The sequence below is a fragment of the Myxocyprinus asiaticus genome, chromosome 19 (assembly GCF_019703515.2).
Source record: "Myxocyprinus asiaticus isolate MX2 ecotype Aquarium Trade chromosome 19, UBuf_Myxa_2, whole genome shotgun sequence".
In the NCBI taxonomy this organism is placed as follows: domain Eukaryota; kingdom Metazoa; phylum Chordata; class Actinopteri; order Cypriniformes; family Catostomidae; genus Myxocyprinus; species Myxocyprinus asiaticus.
The window spans coordinates 30,856,132-30,872,530 of NC_059362.1; the positions used below are offsets into that span (position 1 = coordinate 30,856,132).

The 16,399-nt window shown below is 38.0% G+C and overlaps 1 protein-coding gene across 2 annotated transcripts in view; it reads right to left on the reverse strand.

The window, feature by feature from the left end:
* The window catches only part of LOC127410331 (fibronectin type III domain-containing protein 1-like), a 67,593-nt gene that overhangs the window by 44,034 nt on the left and 7,160 nt on the right, over positions 1–16,399 (reverse strand). For both annotated transcript variants that reach the window (XM_051645532.1, XM_051645533.1), the window contains 9 exons: positions 16,291–16,350; positions 8,067–8,276; positions 7,219–7,317; positions 7,000–7,120; positions 6,533–6,720; positions 5,852–5,959; positions 4,315–4,503; positions 1,944–4,193; positions 629–744 (listed from right to left, as the gene is read on the reverse strand). In XM_051645532.1, the coding sequence (XP_051501492.1) occupies positions 629–744; positions 1,944–4,193; positions 4,315–4,503; positions 5,852–5,959; positions 6,533–6,720; positions 7,000–7,120; positions 7,219–7,317; positions 8,067–8,276; positions 16,291–16,350 (3,341 nt within the window). The remainder of the gene's footprint in view (positions 1–628; positions 745–1,943; positions 4,194–4,314; positions 4,504–5,851; positions 5,960–6,532; positions 6,721–6,999; positions 7,121–7,218; positions 7,318–8,066; positions 8,277–16,290; positions 16,351–16,399) is intronic.

The following is a 16,399-nucleotide window of genomic DNA, read 5'->3' on the forward strand; positions in this document are numbered from 1 at the left end:
AACAAACAAAAACAGCAATACAATAGAAGCGCTCAACACCGAGGTGGCCATCTGCGGCGCCATCATGATGTATTCATATATATATATATATATATATATATATATATATATATATATATATATATATATATATATATATATATATATATATATATATATATATATATGTATATGTTTTCTAAGGTCACTGCTTGTGAAGGTTCCATGCCAAGAGAACAGTCATATTCACATAACTGGCTGTGGTACCATCTGCTTTATTTAATTTTAAAAGTGCACAAAGCCAGGGAAGGAGTGAGTAACTGAAGTAATAAATATAGGCAGTATGATAGTTGCCTGTGTTACTATAAACAGATCTAAATGACATTTTATAATTGTTCTTAATTAATTTAAATTCCTTGTTGAAACCACTGGCTGAATATCTTGCTTTGAACACTATAAAGCACTTATGACGGTTTCAGAGCTAGAATCACAACTGAAAATTACAGGCTAAATCTTTACAGTTTATAGATTGGAAAACAAAGAAGAACTACATATATGACACAATGTTTATAAAAGTTTTATAGCAGTCAATGAAATCAAATGGAATTAATCTCAATCAGTCCGGCCAAATTTAGCAATATTTACACACCCATTTTGTTCCATCAGGACCTGTGATATGTCTGACTCCATTAGGTTTAGCATTGTCATTAGCTGTTGAGGATACTTTTCCATTTGCAGCTGTCAGATTTGGCCGTCCATTTTTGCCTGAACACAGAAATAGAGAAATAAATATGGAATGATAAATCATACTTAAGCACACAATAAAAATGCAACCTGGTCTGATGTTCACAACATGTTCACAACAGGTTGTTTACAAAGGCAGATTTTTGGCCTGTCCGACTCAAATCCATTTAGGTTTGTAGTCTGTAGTCTGAACGGGACAAATACATTAAATTGGATTTTTACAAGCCTGATCCTAACCCCATTCTTAGATTATTTGACATCCAATTAAAATTAAAATAGATTTTTGTTAATGTCTGAATGGTCAGATTGGATTTCATGTGTTTTGTCTTTCGTTGTGTGTGACAGGTTTTTACGTCAGGTTTTGCGACAAGAAAACATATACTGTGTTTCCAACGGCATAAATTATGTCTTCATTCTTTGAAAGGGAAATCAATAATGACGGCCACGCTGTAGGATCATTGCTAACAGAATATTCAATAAAAATTAGTTCAAAATAACAGTTTTATTACACCTTTCAGCCTTCCGTATCTCTGATTGTGGAAGGTAAAGTCTTTGAGAGGAATAGGGCAAAGGAATTATCACTTCTAAATGGAATGCAACCATATGTCATATATTCTGTATGTCGCAAGGCAGACAAAGCAGTGCAAACCTCTTTTACAATAATATAGACACTGCCTTTAACCCCCACTGTTATGTGCCCCCACAAATATGTTCATATTTGGATACTGCCCTCATGAACAACATCAAGGGCAAAACATAAAGGGCAAAACATCCACTGCTAAACTCTCACGCATGGTGAACCTATGCAAGTTTGCATTGTTACTATGTCAACTAATGTGGACATGCCAGCAAAAGCGACTACAGTCTACAGTTTTGCGTGGTAGCAGAACTTCTCAACTTATAGTGCATCACTCTTGCAATGCAAAGGACCAGGCTACGAATCCTGAAGAGCATGCAAGACAACATGAGTCGAAAGTGTCAAGGAAGCACCCAAAAATGACGTGGTTGCTTAAGCAATGCGTTTGTCATTTCACATTTGTTTTTATGACACTATCAGTTAGGCTTAGGTTTAAGGTTAAGGGTAGGGAGTAAGGTTTTACCACAATTTTTAGTGCCACACAGTGGACCTAAAAGCGAGTTACCTCGCCACAGTAATTTTCATGAGATCAGGCTGTGAAAATTTTTGGTGCATAGCACCTTGTAGACAACATAATATGTACCTTTTCCATAACTGTGTTTGTAGCCATTAACTGGGGTGTTTTCTTTTGAAACTGAACGCAGCCTTGATCCCACCACTGGATTCCGAGATGAAGAAGATAGAGACTCAGGTGATATAATCCTAGTAGAGCTGTCACCAATAGAGCGAGTAACTGAACCAGGGTTCAACCTAACATTAGTATTACTGCCGACACCTGTGTCTCGATCTAAAATATGGGGTGATTCTGCTGGACTGTTTTGAGAGGAAGAAGATGATGATGTAGTAACAGGTGTGGAAGCAGAGCCCAGTCTTCTGTGTTGTACTGGGTATACCCGACTGGGAAGCCGTGACCCTTTCAGCCGACTTGCTACCACAGGTGAGCGCGCTCTTCCTTTAGAACCCAAAAGAGGAACTCTTTGAGGAACTGATGGAAGTGACTTTGAACTGGTACTTGCAGAACTTGGCTCCCCATCCACATTCTCAAAGTTCTGGACAGGTTTGTGAGTTTCACTCACAGCTGTTGTAGTAGTTTTAGGTGCTGCAGTTGGGACAACATCTTTACTTTGCCTCTCAAATGTCTCCTTGCTTTCCTCATAAAGATAATCACCTTCATGATCATTGCTAATTTTTAAATGTCCATTATTACTGGGATTGTTTGAACTTGTAGCAACATTTGTTGAAATAGTTTCTCTGGTTAGCATATTAGGTTTATTTGAAACAGGATCAACCCCAGGCTTGGAGGGATATGTTGTAGAGGAAGCTTTGGCTTTATCATTAGTGTCCTGAGTGGTAAAAGCAGTAGTATGTGGAGGAAGTCTATTAATAATTGGCCTTCCTGCACCTACAGAAGAAGCAGTCCTACTCCATGGAATCCTGCCAACTTGTCTGCGACTTCCTGTAACTATCTTAGAATTTCGGTTTGGTATTGGAAAGGATGAATTTCGCCTTGTTAGAGAGGGGTTAATCCTTGGAGAAGCCTGGGAAGTAGAACCATTAATTTTGTTTTTCTCTTCTCTGTTATCATAATTTACATTTTGTTCCTCTTTAGTTGTATCCAAATGGGGGGTTTTGGTTTGGTCAGAAGCAGCTGGTTGTTCATCCTTTGTTGTGTATATCTCTGTCTTCTTTTGGTTGTTATGATGGCTCACATGCTCTGTTTTATTGTGGAGGCTTGTTGAGTGGCTATCACTACTGTCAGAAATCCCAGTTCCTGTTGGCAGTGTGGATTGTGAAGACATAGATGATGAGGATGAATTAGCTTTGCGCTGTCCTATTTGAAGTCTATGAGCTCTAGTTGAAATTCCAACTCTTCTGCTATTAGGGTATGTGGAACCAGATCCTGAACTTGTGGCTCGACTTGATGGGGAGGAAATTCTTCTTGTACCTGAAGATGATGATGAAGAAGACGATGATGATGGTAATGATGATGAAGATGATGATGAAGTTGATGCAGATGAGGAGGAAGATGAAGTAGTGCTAGTGGAAGATGATGCTGAATCTTTCTCTATTTCAGGTGTGGTTTCCTGAGGCGAGGGCACCGAAGTTTTGTCAGTGACACTTATCTGGTTCGATGAGTCCTTTCTCTGAGGATAGGAGACTGCAGTTAAGCCCTTTCTTGTAGCTGCAGACTCTTGGTTGGTCAATGAGCTGGAAGAATCTTCATTTGGCGTCCTTGATCGAGAACCATGGGTGCGAGAATTAGGCCTTCTTAATCTGCTAATATCGACAATTGAGGAAGTGCGAGGTGTCCAAGAAGGCCGTTGATCCTCTGATATTTTATGGAGGGAGTCAGTTGAAGACGGTTTTAAAAGTGATTGTGTTGGGCCTGGTGACTGATTGGATCTTTTTGGGTTTAATTCCATATTGTCAGGCGAGTATTTTGAATCTTCCTCTATTTGCGGTGAAACATTGTTACTGCTCTCTGGTTTTGTGTCCTCAATAGCCTCATTTGCTCCTATTTCCTCATCTGTTGGACTTTCTGTTGGCCTCTCTTCCTCATCTGTATTTCCCTCTTTGGTATGAGTGGATGATGAATGTAAGTTTGGCCTTGAGTTAGAACCTCCATTTCTGACAGAACCCCTAACAGATGAGAAGATGCTGTGATAGGACCTTGTTTGAGAAAGAGGGCGTATCCTTCGATTTGTTGGTGGGGCCGGAGTTGTGGTCTGCATATTTGACTCTTCCATCTCATCCTGATTTTCTGACTCCTGCTTGTCTGATTTAATGTATGATGATGTCTTGGAGGCACTTTGACTGGTCTTGTGGCTGCTGGCTAGAGACAAAATTAAGATATGTAGAAGTTAAGAAAAATAAGAAGTCTTATCCAAGTTTCTGCAAAATTGCTAGCATGATAAGGTTTATTTGGGGAAACATTTGTGTTTGGAAATACGTACATGCAGGCATTGCAATGATAATAGCTTTAGTCTGTGGTCCTTGCCCCTTCCTATTGACTCCACGGATTTTGAAGATGTAACGGTCACCTGGTGTAAGTCCATCTATAGTAGCAGAGGTGGTGGTGCCACGGTATGTAATTGACTTTGCACCAAACGGTTTCATAGCAGGAGCATAGGAAAGGATGTACTCTGGAAGTAGATGTCAAATCAGTCAGTGTGGACAATTTCACCATAGCTGAATATTTTCCAATGAACACTTATAATACCCAAGTTTGAATCAATACATTTTAGCCAAGGACAATACAGTAAAGTGGAAAACTTCCTCTGCATGAGGGAACTTCAGTTTGTTTTTTCCAAATGCACATTTGTATTGGTCAAGATTTACAGACTGGTGGTCCGCACCCGTACTGGAGAAACTGTAGAGGCTTTTATCATTCCCATATATTTTGGCAATGCCCAAAGATTTGTGGTTTCTGGGAAGAATTATGATCAACTATTAGTAACATTGTTACTTTATGAATGCCAAACTGTTTTTCTGTTCTTTGTTCAGAGTATATTCCAAAAGAAGTAGAAAAAGCTGACAGATATCTGTTTAACAAATTATTGAAAACAAGAAAAAAGTCTGTTACCCATAAATGGCACAAAGAATATCCATCTACTATAGACCAATAGTTTAAAATAGTAGCAGAAGTTCAAAAATTAGAAAGGCTTACTTAAAGATGATGTATGAATGTTTTTTGATGTTAAAATACTTTCTTGCAAGTAAGCCATCTGTGGTTTCATTTCCCCAGAAAGTGTCAACAGTGCAGCACTATCTGAGCATCCCCTCCAGCCCGGCATCGCAAAATATCTCAACCAATGGTGTGAGTTTGGGGCAGAACTTTCAGTTTGTGTGACCAATGGCAGATGGGGGCATTTATTTATGCAGTTTCGTTTGTTGATGCTAGTGGTGGAGAAATTACACAGCTCTTTAAAAAAAAAAAAAAATAAATAAATAAAAATTGGTTTGTGAGTAATGTAGACAATGGATTGTTTTATTTTCAGCTGATTAGAGATGCAAAGGATGGTACAGTATATTAATTCTTGTAATGGTAGGGGTGTGCAGTGAAGCCATTATCTGTATCTGTATCTGTTGCAATGACAAAATTATCTGCATCTGTATTTGGATATATCCGATTTTAAGTAGGACTCTAGTTTTAAATTGAGTTTATGTCATTTTTTTGACAGTTATGTCAAGTTTTCCCAACCCTTACCTGTTATATTGGTGCCGAAACCTGGGAGGTAGGAGGGATGCATGTGTTCTGTTTTTGTTTTGATTTTTCTCAAAACAAAATGAAACATTGTGAAATATTGTGAATTTTTTTTATGAAATATTTTGTATTTTGTTTTATAAAACAAACTTGCTTTATTGAGAATGAAAAACAGAGAATTACATAAAGACGTTGTTAAACTACAGTATGTTAATCGATGAACTGCTTGCTCTACAACAAATGAGAGATCTTTCTTGATTAATATCTTACCTACCCTGTGGTCTTACCTCTTATTCGTCCATTGGTTTGCTCAGGTGGATCCCAGGTTGCTGTGACGGCAGTACCTTTCCCTTTAAGTGGCTTCACCTGAAAATTTTCTGGAGGGCCAGAGGGAGCTGCAAGTAGACAGAGGCTAAAAGTAATCACATGACGGACAAAAAAAAAAGTAATAATTACCAACAACATGAAGCACTATGCTCTTGGATTTAATTTTTCTTATGCCTGGAGATTTTCAGGTGGAAACAAATACAGCTTTATGTTTTTCCAGGAAAATGAGTAATGAGTTCATTCTGATCCCTTAGTAAATTCCAAGCAGGCAGTAAATGATGACATTCCCCTGAACCAAAACACAGAGGCAGTTATAACATGCTTATGGCTTAAAAACCTTAGTGTGTGTATGGATGTGTGTACCTTTGTCTGTTTGCATTGTGTTAAGAGAAACCCCATTTTCTAGAATCTAGCAATTTTAGAATTATATTCTAGTAATTATATGTGGAATGGTATCCAATTATGCACGTTTATTACACAATCTGACATTGACCTTTTAGTTTTTCAGTAAATTATATCCATCATAAATAATAGATACTAATAGGATGTTGTTGCTCAGCAATGCAAACCAAGCAAAACATCTGGGTTACGATATGCACACAGAGTCTAGTCATAATTATGTTCAGGCAGCATAAACAAACCTGATTCAGGGGTTCTTTGGAACACAGATGCACTCCATTTTCCCTTCTGGTCTCCTAAAGAGATTCGAATAGAGAACTCGTACATGCTGTCTGCAGAGAGTGTTTCGATCATGAGGCGTCTCTGAGGGGTGTCCTTGTATTCCCATCGAGCAGATTCTCCTTTCTCTCTGTATTTCACTGTGTAATGCCTCCATAGACAAAAAACACATCATAAATGTTATATATTAAATCTGAAGTGTGTAAATTCTACAACACCAATCCATATTGCTGAAATAATCACTTTTATCACATTGATTCCAGAAAATGTCCTGCATCTTTCATTAGTTGTACAAAGAGATGGTCCCGCCCCAAACTCACACTATTGGTTGAGCCAATGTTGGTTGAGCCACAGTGTTACACTTGTAGTTGAAATCAACTTAAGAATTTTAAAATTGAAACCTTCTAGAACTGATAGAATAATTTTTTACCTGGATCCGCCTGGAATTTCCTTCTTCTTTTCAACAAGTGGATCGACCCATGTGATAACCACAGACTGAGGAGACAAAACTCTAACTGTGATGTCCTCTACTTCATCCACAAACTCTGGCTCTGTCAGACATAAAGATAATGAATGAATATTAGGTTTTAGTGGTTCCAAAATATGGAATATTCAGCTCTGGATAGCAGCATTATGATCTGAGATGTACCTGTGGTGACTTTTTTACTCATAACGGCTGTGTTGATGGGTGTACTCCTCTCCTGGGCTCTGGGTGCCTGCAGTGATACCACATAGATGGACTCAGAGGCTACGAACAGAGGGAGGATACCAGATATGGCCATGTATCATTACACATTACCTACCAAGGGACATACTGAAGACATGCAATCTGAGAGCTTTTTGCAAATTTAAACTGCATATATATATACACACTACATAGCCAAAAGTATGGGGACTCCACCCTCGAATTAATAGGTTTGGTTGGGCCCATTAATTTCAGTGAATATAAATCTTAATGCTACAGCATACAATGACATTCTAGACAACTAAGTGCTTCCAACTTTGTGGCAACAGGTTGGGATGGGCCCTGTTCTGTTTCAGCATGCCCTTAATTATAATTTACTGAGTCTGGTGTTAAACAACTTGATTGGCCTGCAGAAAGCCCAGACATGAACCCCGCTGAAGACCTATTGAGATGAATCAGAACGCATACTTCAAGCCAGGCCCCATCGCTCAACATCAGTGCCTGAACTCACTGATGCTCTTGTGTCTGAATGGGAGCAAATCCCCACAGCCATGTTCCAACTTCTTGTGGAAAGCCTTCACAGAAGAGTGGAAGCTGTTAGGGAGGATGAACTCCCTATTAATGTCCATGGTTTTGAAATTAAATATTGAACAAGCACATATGGGTGTGTAATATCAGTAATATACAGTGTCCACGTACTGTACTTTTGGCCATGTAGTGCAAGTAATCAAGCAATTTAAAATCTCAAACGCAAATTAATAATAATAAGCCTCCTCACGACATCAACTTGAAGAAGTGACTTATGTCCTCACCCAATTTGGGCTTGTTAGCATTACGCTGGTCTGCTTGGTGCTGGCTGAGGTCTACTCTGTGTTTATTTTGGCCTCTGAGAAGGAAGTGTCCTCCTTGTTGAGGGGGTTCTGGTCCAGAGGATGACTGTGGGGCCCTCTGTTGTCCTAGTGCTGTCTTCTGAGCCAGGGGCCGTGGATTAATTTGAGATGAAGTTATAGACACCATTCTGCCTAATGAAAGAGAAACAATGAAAAAAAAAAAAGAGCTGGCACTGGCATTTTCCTCAATTTTTTCACAATTTCACAATTTTTAAGGTCAATGTAAAAGCCTGTTCGCAACCAATTTTACTTCTGAAATGTGACATATTTTCAAATGACATAGAATATTCAACAAGAATAAAAGGGAAGAACTGTCCATCTGGAATTGATTAGATCATGAAAAAGTGGTTCCATACCAGAATGGAGTCAGACTTATATGTGAGCCTACAGTATATAGCTACAGTATTTGGCTATTGATAAAAGGGATAGTTCAACCAAAAATTATAAATCATCTATTCTCTCTCATGCAGTCTCAAACTCGTATGACTTTCTTTCTTCTGCGGAATGCAAATTAAGATAATATGAAGGATGTATGATGTGTTTTTAAATCAGTGTGGTTCAAAGCTCCAATAAGGACATAAAGGCAGCATTAAGGTAATCCATGAGACTTCAGTGGTTTAATCCATGTCTTCTGAAGCGATACAATCGCTTTAAGTGCGTTAACGGTTTATAGTAAGTAAAGACTTACATTTTTGTCTGTTTCTCATCCAGTGTGATCATATCGCTTTAGCAGACATGGATTAAACCACTCAAGTCTATGGATTACCTTCATGCTGGCTTTTTGGAGTTTCAAAGTGTTGGATCCCACTGACTTAGATTGTATGGACAAAAACATATTATATATCCTACAAATTATCTTTGTTTCTGTTCTGCAGAAGAAAGAATGTCAAACAAGTCTAAAATGGCATAAGGGTGAATAAATGATGAGTGAATTGTCCAGTAGTCTGCATGGCCAAGGTGATGTCAGCCAATAAAGCAAAGTAGTTTCAGTTTCAAGTTACCACTGATTAAAGATTACAAAAAAAAAAAAAAAAAAAAAAAATGGAATAACTTGACCAGAAACAATAAAAAAAAAATTAAGGGAGTAGAAAGGGTCCGTTTTGATGTCATACTATCTTTAATATAAATGCTAAAGTGTCTACAATTATAGTAGCAACATCATTATGATAATACTGTGTTTGTTAAATTTTATCATAATTTATATACTTTACTGAGTAGAGATAGTGTTTGCAATCTCTCAAAACAATAGGAAACACTGAAACATAAAGTACTTAGTCTAAAACAAGTTTCTGCTAGTATTTACTGAACATTTGGAGATTTGCTAATGGAAGTACAGCTACTCAGACAGGACCACACAGTTTACAGTCATGTGCACTCTCACATCCTCCCTCTTCTTTCTTTACTGTAATTCCCAATCTTACATCACTTGGCAGTCGAAGTAGACATTCAGACAATCTTCCTCTCCTTCACAAACAGTAGTTTCATGTGCATCTCTCTCTCTCTCTCTCTCTCTCTCTCCCTTCTCAATCCCTCTCTCTTTTTCTCCTTTAATCATTTTCAGATAACCAGTTGTAGTCACACTTCCTCATAAGCATCTCTGTATATTTTTAAGGTTGATTGTGACAATTCAACCAGAGTGGCATTAAATTATCATCAAACCATAATGCAAAAATAAGGACGGTTTCAAACAGTTTTCCAGAACAGTCTCCCTGTCTTCCGGTGGTCATCAAACAGGTAGTCCTGTCCCAAACTCATGCCACTGGTTGAGACAATATTGCTATTTCAGACAGATTGGGATGCTCAAACAAAAAGAGCAATTTTTTTAGTGCCACATCGTTTACACTTTTTAGGGGAACCAGCCTACAAATGACTTATTGCTATCTTTGCATATTAAACTGAAATAGTATCTTTACAGTAACAGAAAAAAATTACTCACTTCACCTTTAAGCAGTGCTTTTCAAACTTTTCATACAAAACTAGGGAAATTAATGAAATTAATGAGAACAAATCAATTACCTTGTACAGCTATGTAGATAATAAAATACTGTAACGGCCTTCCATAATTACAATGGATGACCAGTCAAGAATTAGTGGTAGTTTATTTTCTGTCAACTAGCATCTGTTTCACTCAGAGATTAAAGTTGAATGGTATGAATGGTACCATTGATTGAATGGTATGTTTAACCATTAGCAATTGACTTGAAGGGTGCTGAAATGCTGATTATAAATAAACATCGGTTTTAAATAAGCATTGTTTAAATATGTCACTGCGGGTTATTGTGGGGATTGAAGAAAGAGAAGAAAAGGGAGAATATAGAAGGAGAGGGGTGTAAAAGTTATTCTTCATTTTGTGAGTGTTTTTGCTAATCAAAAGCCTTGCATGCTTTAGGACTAACATATGATTGCTCTGGCATCACTCACTCACTTTACTCGATCACTGCCAACATAATTAATGCTGAAACTAATAAGAAGTGTCAAGTCTCAAAATGAATCGAAATGACAGTAACAGCAACTTCTCTTTTTTTTTGTACACACAAACAGACATTTCCTATTCAAAGATTCCAGCCAACACAGCTGAGCCAGGCTTACATATCACTGGCTTTGAAACAGGGGTGAGACATAGTAGTTTTCTGTCTAACACTTTCCCTCTGTCATTGGGTCTCATTCACTAACTGTGTGCTACCGTGCACTACATACGCAAGTATTTGTGAGTAAAACCTGTGTGTGAATGTTTTAGTGCAGAAATCATGAATAATAAATAGGTTCGCACTTACATTTTTCTTAATTTTTTCTTAAATTTAGAACCACGACTTCCCATGTGATCATGTTGGTTGACTTTGAGTAAATAAACAATTTAAAAAAATAGTAGAGGTGTATTCAAGTGTTTTGTGTAAATTGCATTTTAATATATTTTTTAATAACTTAATAGACCAATCCTTTGGCAACGTCACATCTACAGTATGTCACATACGGAAATGGTGGCAAAAACACAGATGCCATCATTAAACCCAACGTGGAGATAGCTGACCCAACAGTCTTCAAAATGTTAGCTGTTACCTTTAAATTGTCTGGATAAGCTAAATGAAGAGTCGTGCTGCCCTGTTGGCTATCAAAATCGCAATGGCAATAACCTTCGCTTCATTTTTACCAGATTTCGTTATCAGAGCTGACTGATTATTATTGAAATTAATGGAGGAGATCATTTCCAATTCACGGTTTTGCAGAGAACATTTTATTACAGGTATTTTATTAACTCATATTATTATAATAATGGTACAGCTAAGAATATTTCTGTCTTTATGATGCCGTTGTGTCATACTTTCATTAACTGATTACCATAACTAGCTCTGTTACTAGCAAACCTAGCTAGCTTTGAGCCTAAAAATTTTATTATATATTATCTTTTAAATGCATATTTAAAGGTGCTAGCTAGCACCAGATGTCTAATCTGTCAAATTTAACACAAGTGTTTACCGGCTTTCTGCCACCACTTACTGTGCATGCGCTGCAATGTTTGTAAAAAATGGGATTGGTCTATAGATCCAGACAAAAACTGAGCGTTATTTCATTGGTCACACAAAAATCATGTGGCCTTATGGTGTGTTCCAGACAACTCAGAACTCTGAATTTTTCCACCTCACACTAGAAAAAAATGACTAGAATGCTGCTCGAAGTCGAACAACTGACTTGTGAAGTCGTGGTGAGAAATGTCATTTGGCGTCATTTCCAAGATGGTGGTGACCAACAAGAAGTGTTCTTGTTGAGTCATTATGACATCTTGTGGTGTTTACATTTACATTTATGCATTTGGCAGACACTTTTATCCAAAGCAACTTACAGTGCATTCAAGATATCAGTTTGTGTGTTCCCTAGGAATTAAACCCATGATCTTGGTGTTGCTAGCACCATGATATACCAGTTGAGCTACAGGAGCCCCTACATGTGACTGTGATGTGTGCTTGACTGGAACGCATTGAGGTCAGAAGTGGGAAATTTAATCTCTGGCATTCCCACCTTTGACTTCGTCTTGAGTATGGCACACTTGGCTTAACTTGAAAATCTTGCTGCACATTTGTTCTCATTGAGAGGTTTTGAATGTGAAACAAGCTCCAGGTTCCAGAGATCAGCTGAGATACCAGTGTCCATGTGTGGACTCTGCTGGGCTACATGTGACCCTGGTTTTTTATGTCTACTGCTAGTGATGACAAAGAGATGATAGTACAACAATGGTGGCTGTGAAACAGAATTGTGCTCTTCCTGTCACACTGCAGTTACACAATGTGTTTTGCAAATGTCTTGTTAATCCAGTGGCAAAGCCAGATAAAAAATTAGAGCAACACTATGGCAACAACATCACAATAGCTAGCAAACACAAACATGACCTGGACAACATTATGGGAAAACCAAGGGAATAAAAGTTTATGAAATGCCAACTCTATCCATATCAAGGAAGTATCAATTAGATTTAATAATTGCAATTTTTTTGTTTCCAAAATAAATCCAAATCCACCCACATTGTTATCACGGAGAGACTCACAGTGGCAGAGATATGAATTCAATTGCAGGGTTTATTGAACAGGGTAGGGTTCCACCAGCTGTGCGTAAGTTCTCACGTAAGTTAGGATGTAAAGTTCACACTAAGGGCTTAGTAACTACTAGTTAGTTTGTAACTAAGTCAGTGCTTAATTTGGTTGCACCACCTGTTCTTAAGGCAAGACTTAACTAGTAATGCGTAGTCACATAATATGACATTTACCTCTATTGATCCAATAAACAGCCTTCAAATATGTACACAGAAGTATTAAAAAGCCATGAACTGCAATTTGATCTTGTTACGGTTGATGTTCAAACCTTGTTTGCTCACGTAACTGTCAGCTGTAATAAATTATATCCCCATTAAAATATGATACGTCATAAGTAGATTTGATAAATAGTATATTTGCCCTGTGTAAATAACATTTATTCATTTTAATATCTTATATATTTTGTATATGTTGACACTTGACACCGGGTGACACACCCTAAAAACTGCACCGTTTGAACGGTTTCATGCTGAAGAAACCGTTAAAAGTAAAAAAAAAAAAATTCTCTCGTAAATGTAAACGAGTGTAAATGTCAACATCATAATGTATGTCGAAATGATTGATGCCTGTCACGCAAAACATGAGCTCATAGATGTCATAAAATATCAGTCTGCTTTTTTATTCCAACAGTTACGCCTGGTCGGAGGCTTCCGTAAATATTTAGTTCATATGTAGGGTTACGTTCTACGTTCTAAGTTTAATGGTGCAACGCTCAAATATTTAGTAGTGCGTAAATTGTGACTTAGTGCCCAAAGTTTGAACTTACACACAGCTGGTGCAACCGACCCCAGGTAATTTGAAGTAGCGATGTAAACAACAGGTAAGTTAATCCAGAAACAGAATGCGAGGATAACAGTTGGTGAGCAAGATACAAACAGGGTATATAGCAATGTACAGATGATCATAAACTCACATTAAGTCCTTTGATCCTTTCAGGAAATGTAAACACAGGATGAACCACAGGATGTTATAACATGGGAATGCACAACATCAAACTAAGATGAGGAGAACATGGAACATAGTAGGTAACAAACAGTTAAGTATCAGCAAACTAGGAAGTCTGTAGTCATAGGTCTAACATATACGAGAGGTCTGGAGTCTCTGAGATACTGATGATGAGAACAGACCATGATTGTGAGTGAGAGCAGGCTTTTTCTGCAGTCCTTGATTAGCCGCTAATGATGAGCAGGTGCGTGTGATCAACACACAGGGGAGAGTGAGCGGAGTGTGTCGGCAGTGAGGGAGAAAGAGAGCGAGAGTCTGGTGGATCCGTGACAGAACCCCCCCCCCCCCCCCCAAAAGGGCGACTCCTGGCGCCCAAAGATGGTAGAGGAGGGCAGGAAGAAACAGATAACAGGGAAGTGTCCAGGAGGCGATTAAGAGGTCAAGGAGGAATTGACGGACAATCCGGTGGCCAGGGAGGAGTTAGTGTATGATCAGGAGGCCAGGGAGGTGACCACTGGACAGGAGCTGGGTCAGGAGGCTTGGGAGGTGGCCACAGGGCAGGGACAGGGTCAGGAGGCCTGGGGGGCGGCCACAGGACAGGGACAGGTTCAGGGGGCCTGGGAGGTGACCACAGGGCAGGGACAGGTTCAGGAGGCCTGGGAGGCAGCCACAGGGCAGGAACAGGGTCAGGAGGTGGAACAACAGGAGTAGGGATTGGAGATTTAGGAGGTGGAGTTTGTAGTGTTAATGGCGGAGCCATGGAAGGCTCGTTTCCAAGTCTTTTGTGCATCTTTAACTGTATGTATTTAAAGAGATATGTTGGGCAGTGTTGGGTAAATTTATTAAAAATAGCAATCCACTACAAAGTACTAATTATTTTTCTAAAAATTAGAATCAGATTACTTTAATAATTACTTCCTTGAAAAAGTAATCACATTACTAATTACTTTACTTTTAAGTTTCTTTTTAAAACACTTTTCCGCTCAACAAATTAAAAATAGTGTCTATATTTCTTCCTTGTTCATTGCTACACACAAGTCATACACTTAGTACCTCAAATATTTCATTCACAATGACTCGTTATGTAGCCATTATTAATGTATTCTACATAAATAACATATTACAAGCATAACCCTATAATGCTATAATGTACTTTAAAGTAATTAAATTAACTGAAAGTCAGTAACTGTAATCTGATTACAAGTATTTAAATGTAATACATCACATTACTTTTTTAACTAAAAAGTAATTAGACTACAATAACTAATTACTTTGTAATTGGATTACACCACAACAGTGATGTTGGGCCAGTGTAATGTTCTACTGTTTCTTTTGGATTCTTCATTTTATCTCCTTTGCTTTTAAGATTATGGGAAAGTAAAATCCTCTTTATTTGATTTAAATCTGGGATTCCTTTTTGACTTCCTTTGGAGGGCTCACATGATCAGAGCTTGGCTTTAAATGTGCTCAGTGGATAAAAAAAATCCAAAAAAGCTTTTATTTAACAAATTTACAACTGCCAAACTGCCACTGTCTTTCCTAGAAACTGGGGAATTAAAGGTCTTTCCTCTCCAGCAAACACGAGTCCAAATTTACAAACTTCTTAAGGGAGTCAAACACACAGTAGATGTTTTCCATAAGTTTGCATCTTTCAAATCTGTCATTTGCCATTGTTGTACAGACAAGGAAACACTAAACAACTTAAACGATAATTTTGTTTGCATACCAATGCAAATACGATTTGTTCATCTGCCACCTGCTTTGTGATACTTCCGCTAAAATTGTGGTACATCAGTCACAGACTATAAGAGATTACTCTGACGTTACACCGCAGGAAACCACGCTTCTTGGTTCTTTCGAGCAGAAGATTTCAATGGTGGAAATAGGCAGTGCTGCAGTTTTAATCATCTTTTAAGCTTTATAGACTGTAATAATGTTTGTTAATGTTAATAAAAGCTATTATAAAGGAATATCTATGGTTTACAGTGATGAAATTATGTGGGTTCTTTTCTGAAATATCAGCAAAACAAGTTTAAACTTGGTTCAATGAGCCTGTGTGTTTATGTCGGACATTTAACAGGTTGATGAATACACATCCTCACGTTTTACACACTTCTAAAACTTAAGAATTTGAGTACTTAGAAATGAAAACTACCATCAGACATACAATATGTGTCTTAACTGCATACATTATTAATCCACATACAATAAATAATAATATTTTTCTTCAATATCATAATCCATATCAAAACTTAATAACAGCCATAAATTAATATCCACCAACAGCTGCTGCGGGTCAATTGTGTCTTACAGAGCAGATGCGATAACAATGACGGTGACCCGTGAAATATAGTTATTTATGTCAAATCCTGAGTTTTTCCTGATGCAATGATCTGGTGGAAATTTAAAGAAGCCATCATCTCTTTAATAATCTGTGGGAAATGGGGTGTTTCAACCCCACAAACAGCACTTTTTGGGCAGTTTCAGGGCAATTTGAGCAAAGCGCCCATAGACAGCAGTTATTTTCTGGGCTACCAAAAGAACCCGGAAGTGGAGGGGCAGAGTGTTTGTGTGTAAACAGTAACTTCATCTATAACAAAGATGAATAGAGGGCCTACCTGGAGAGGATCTGTTAAAAGGCTCGACAGCAAAGCCATCCAATTTCACCCACTCTCCCCCTGCAGAACAAATAATAATAATGTGGTTATACACAAACGTAAAATACAT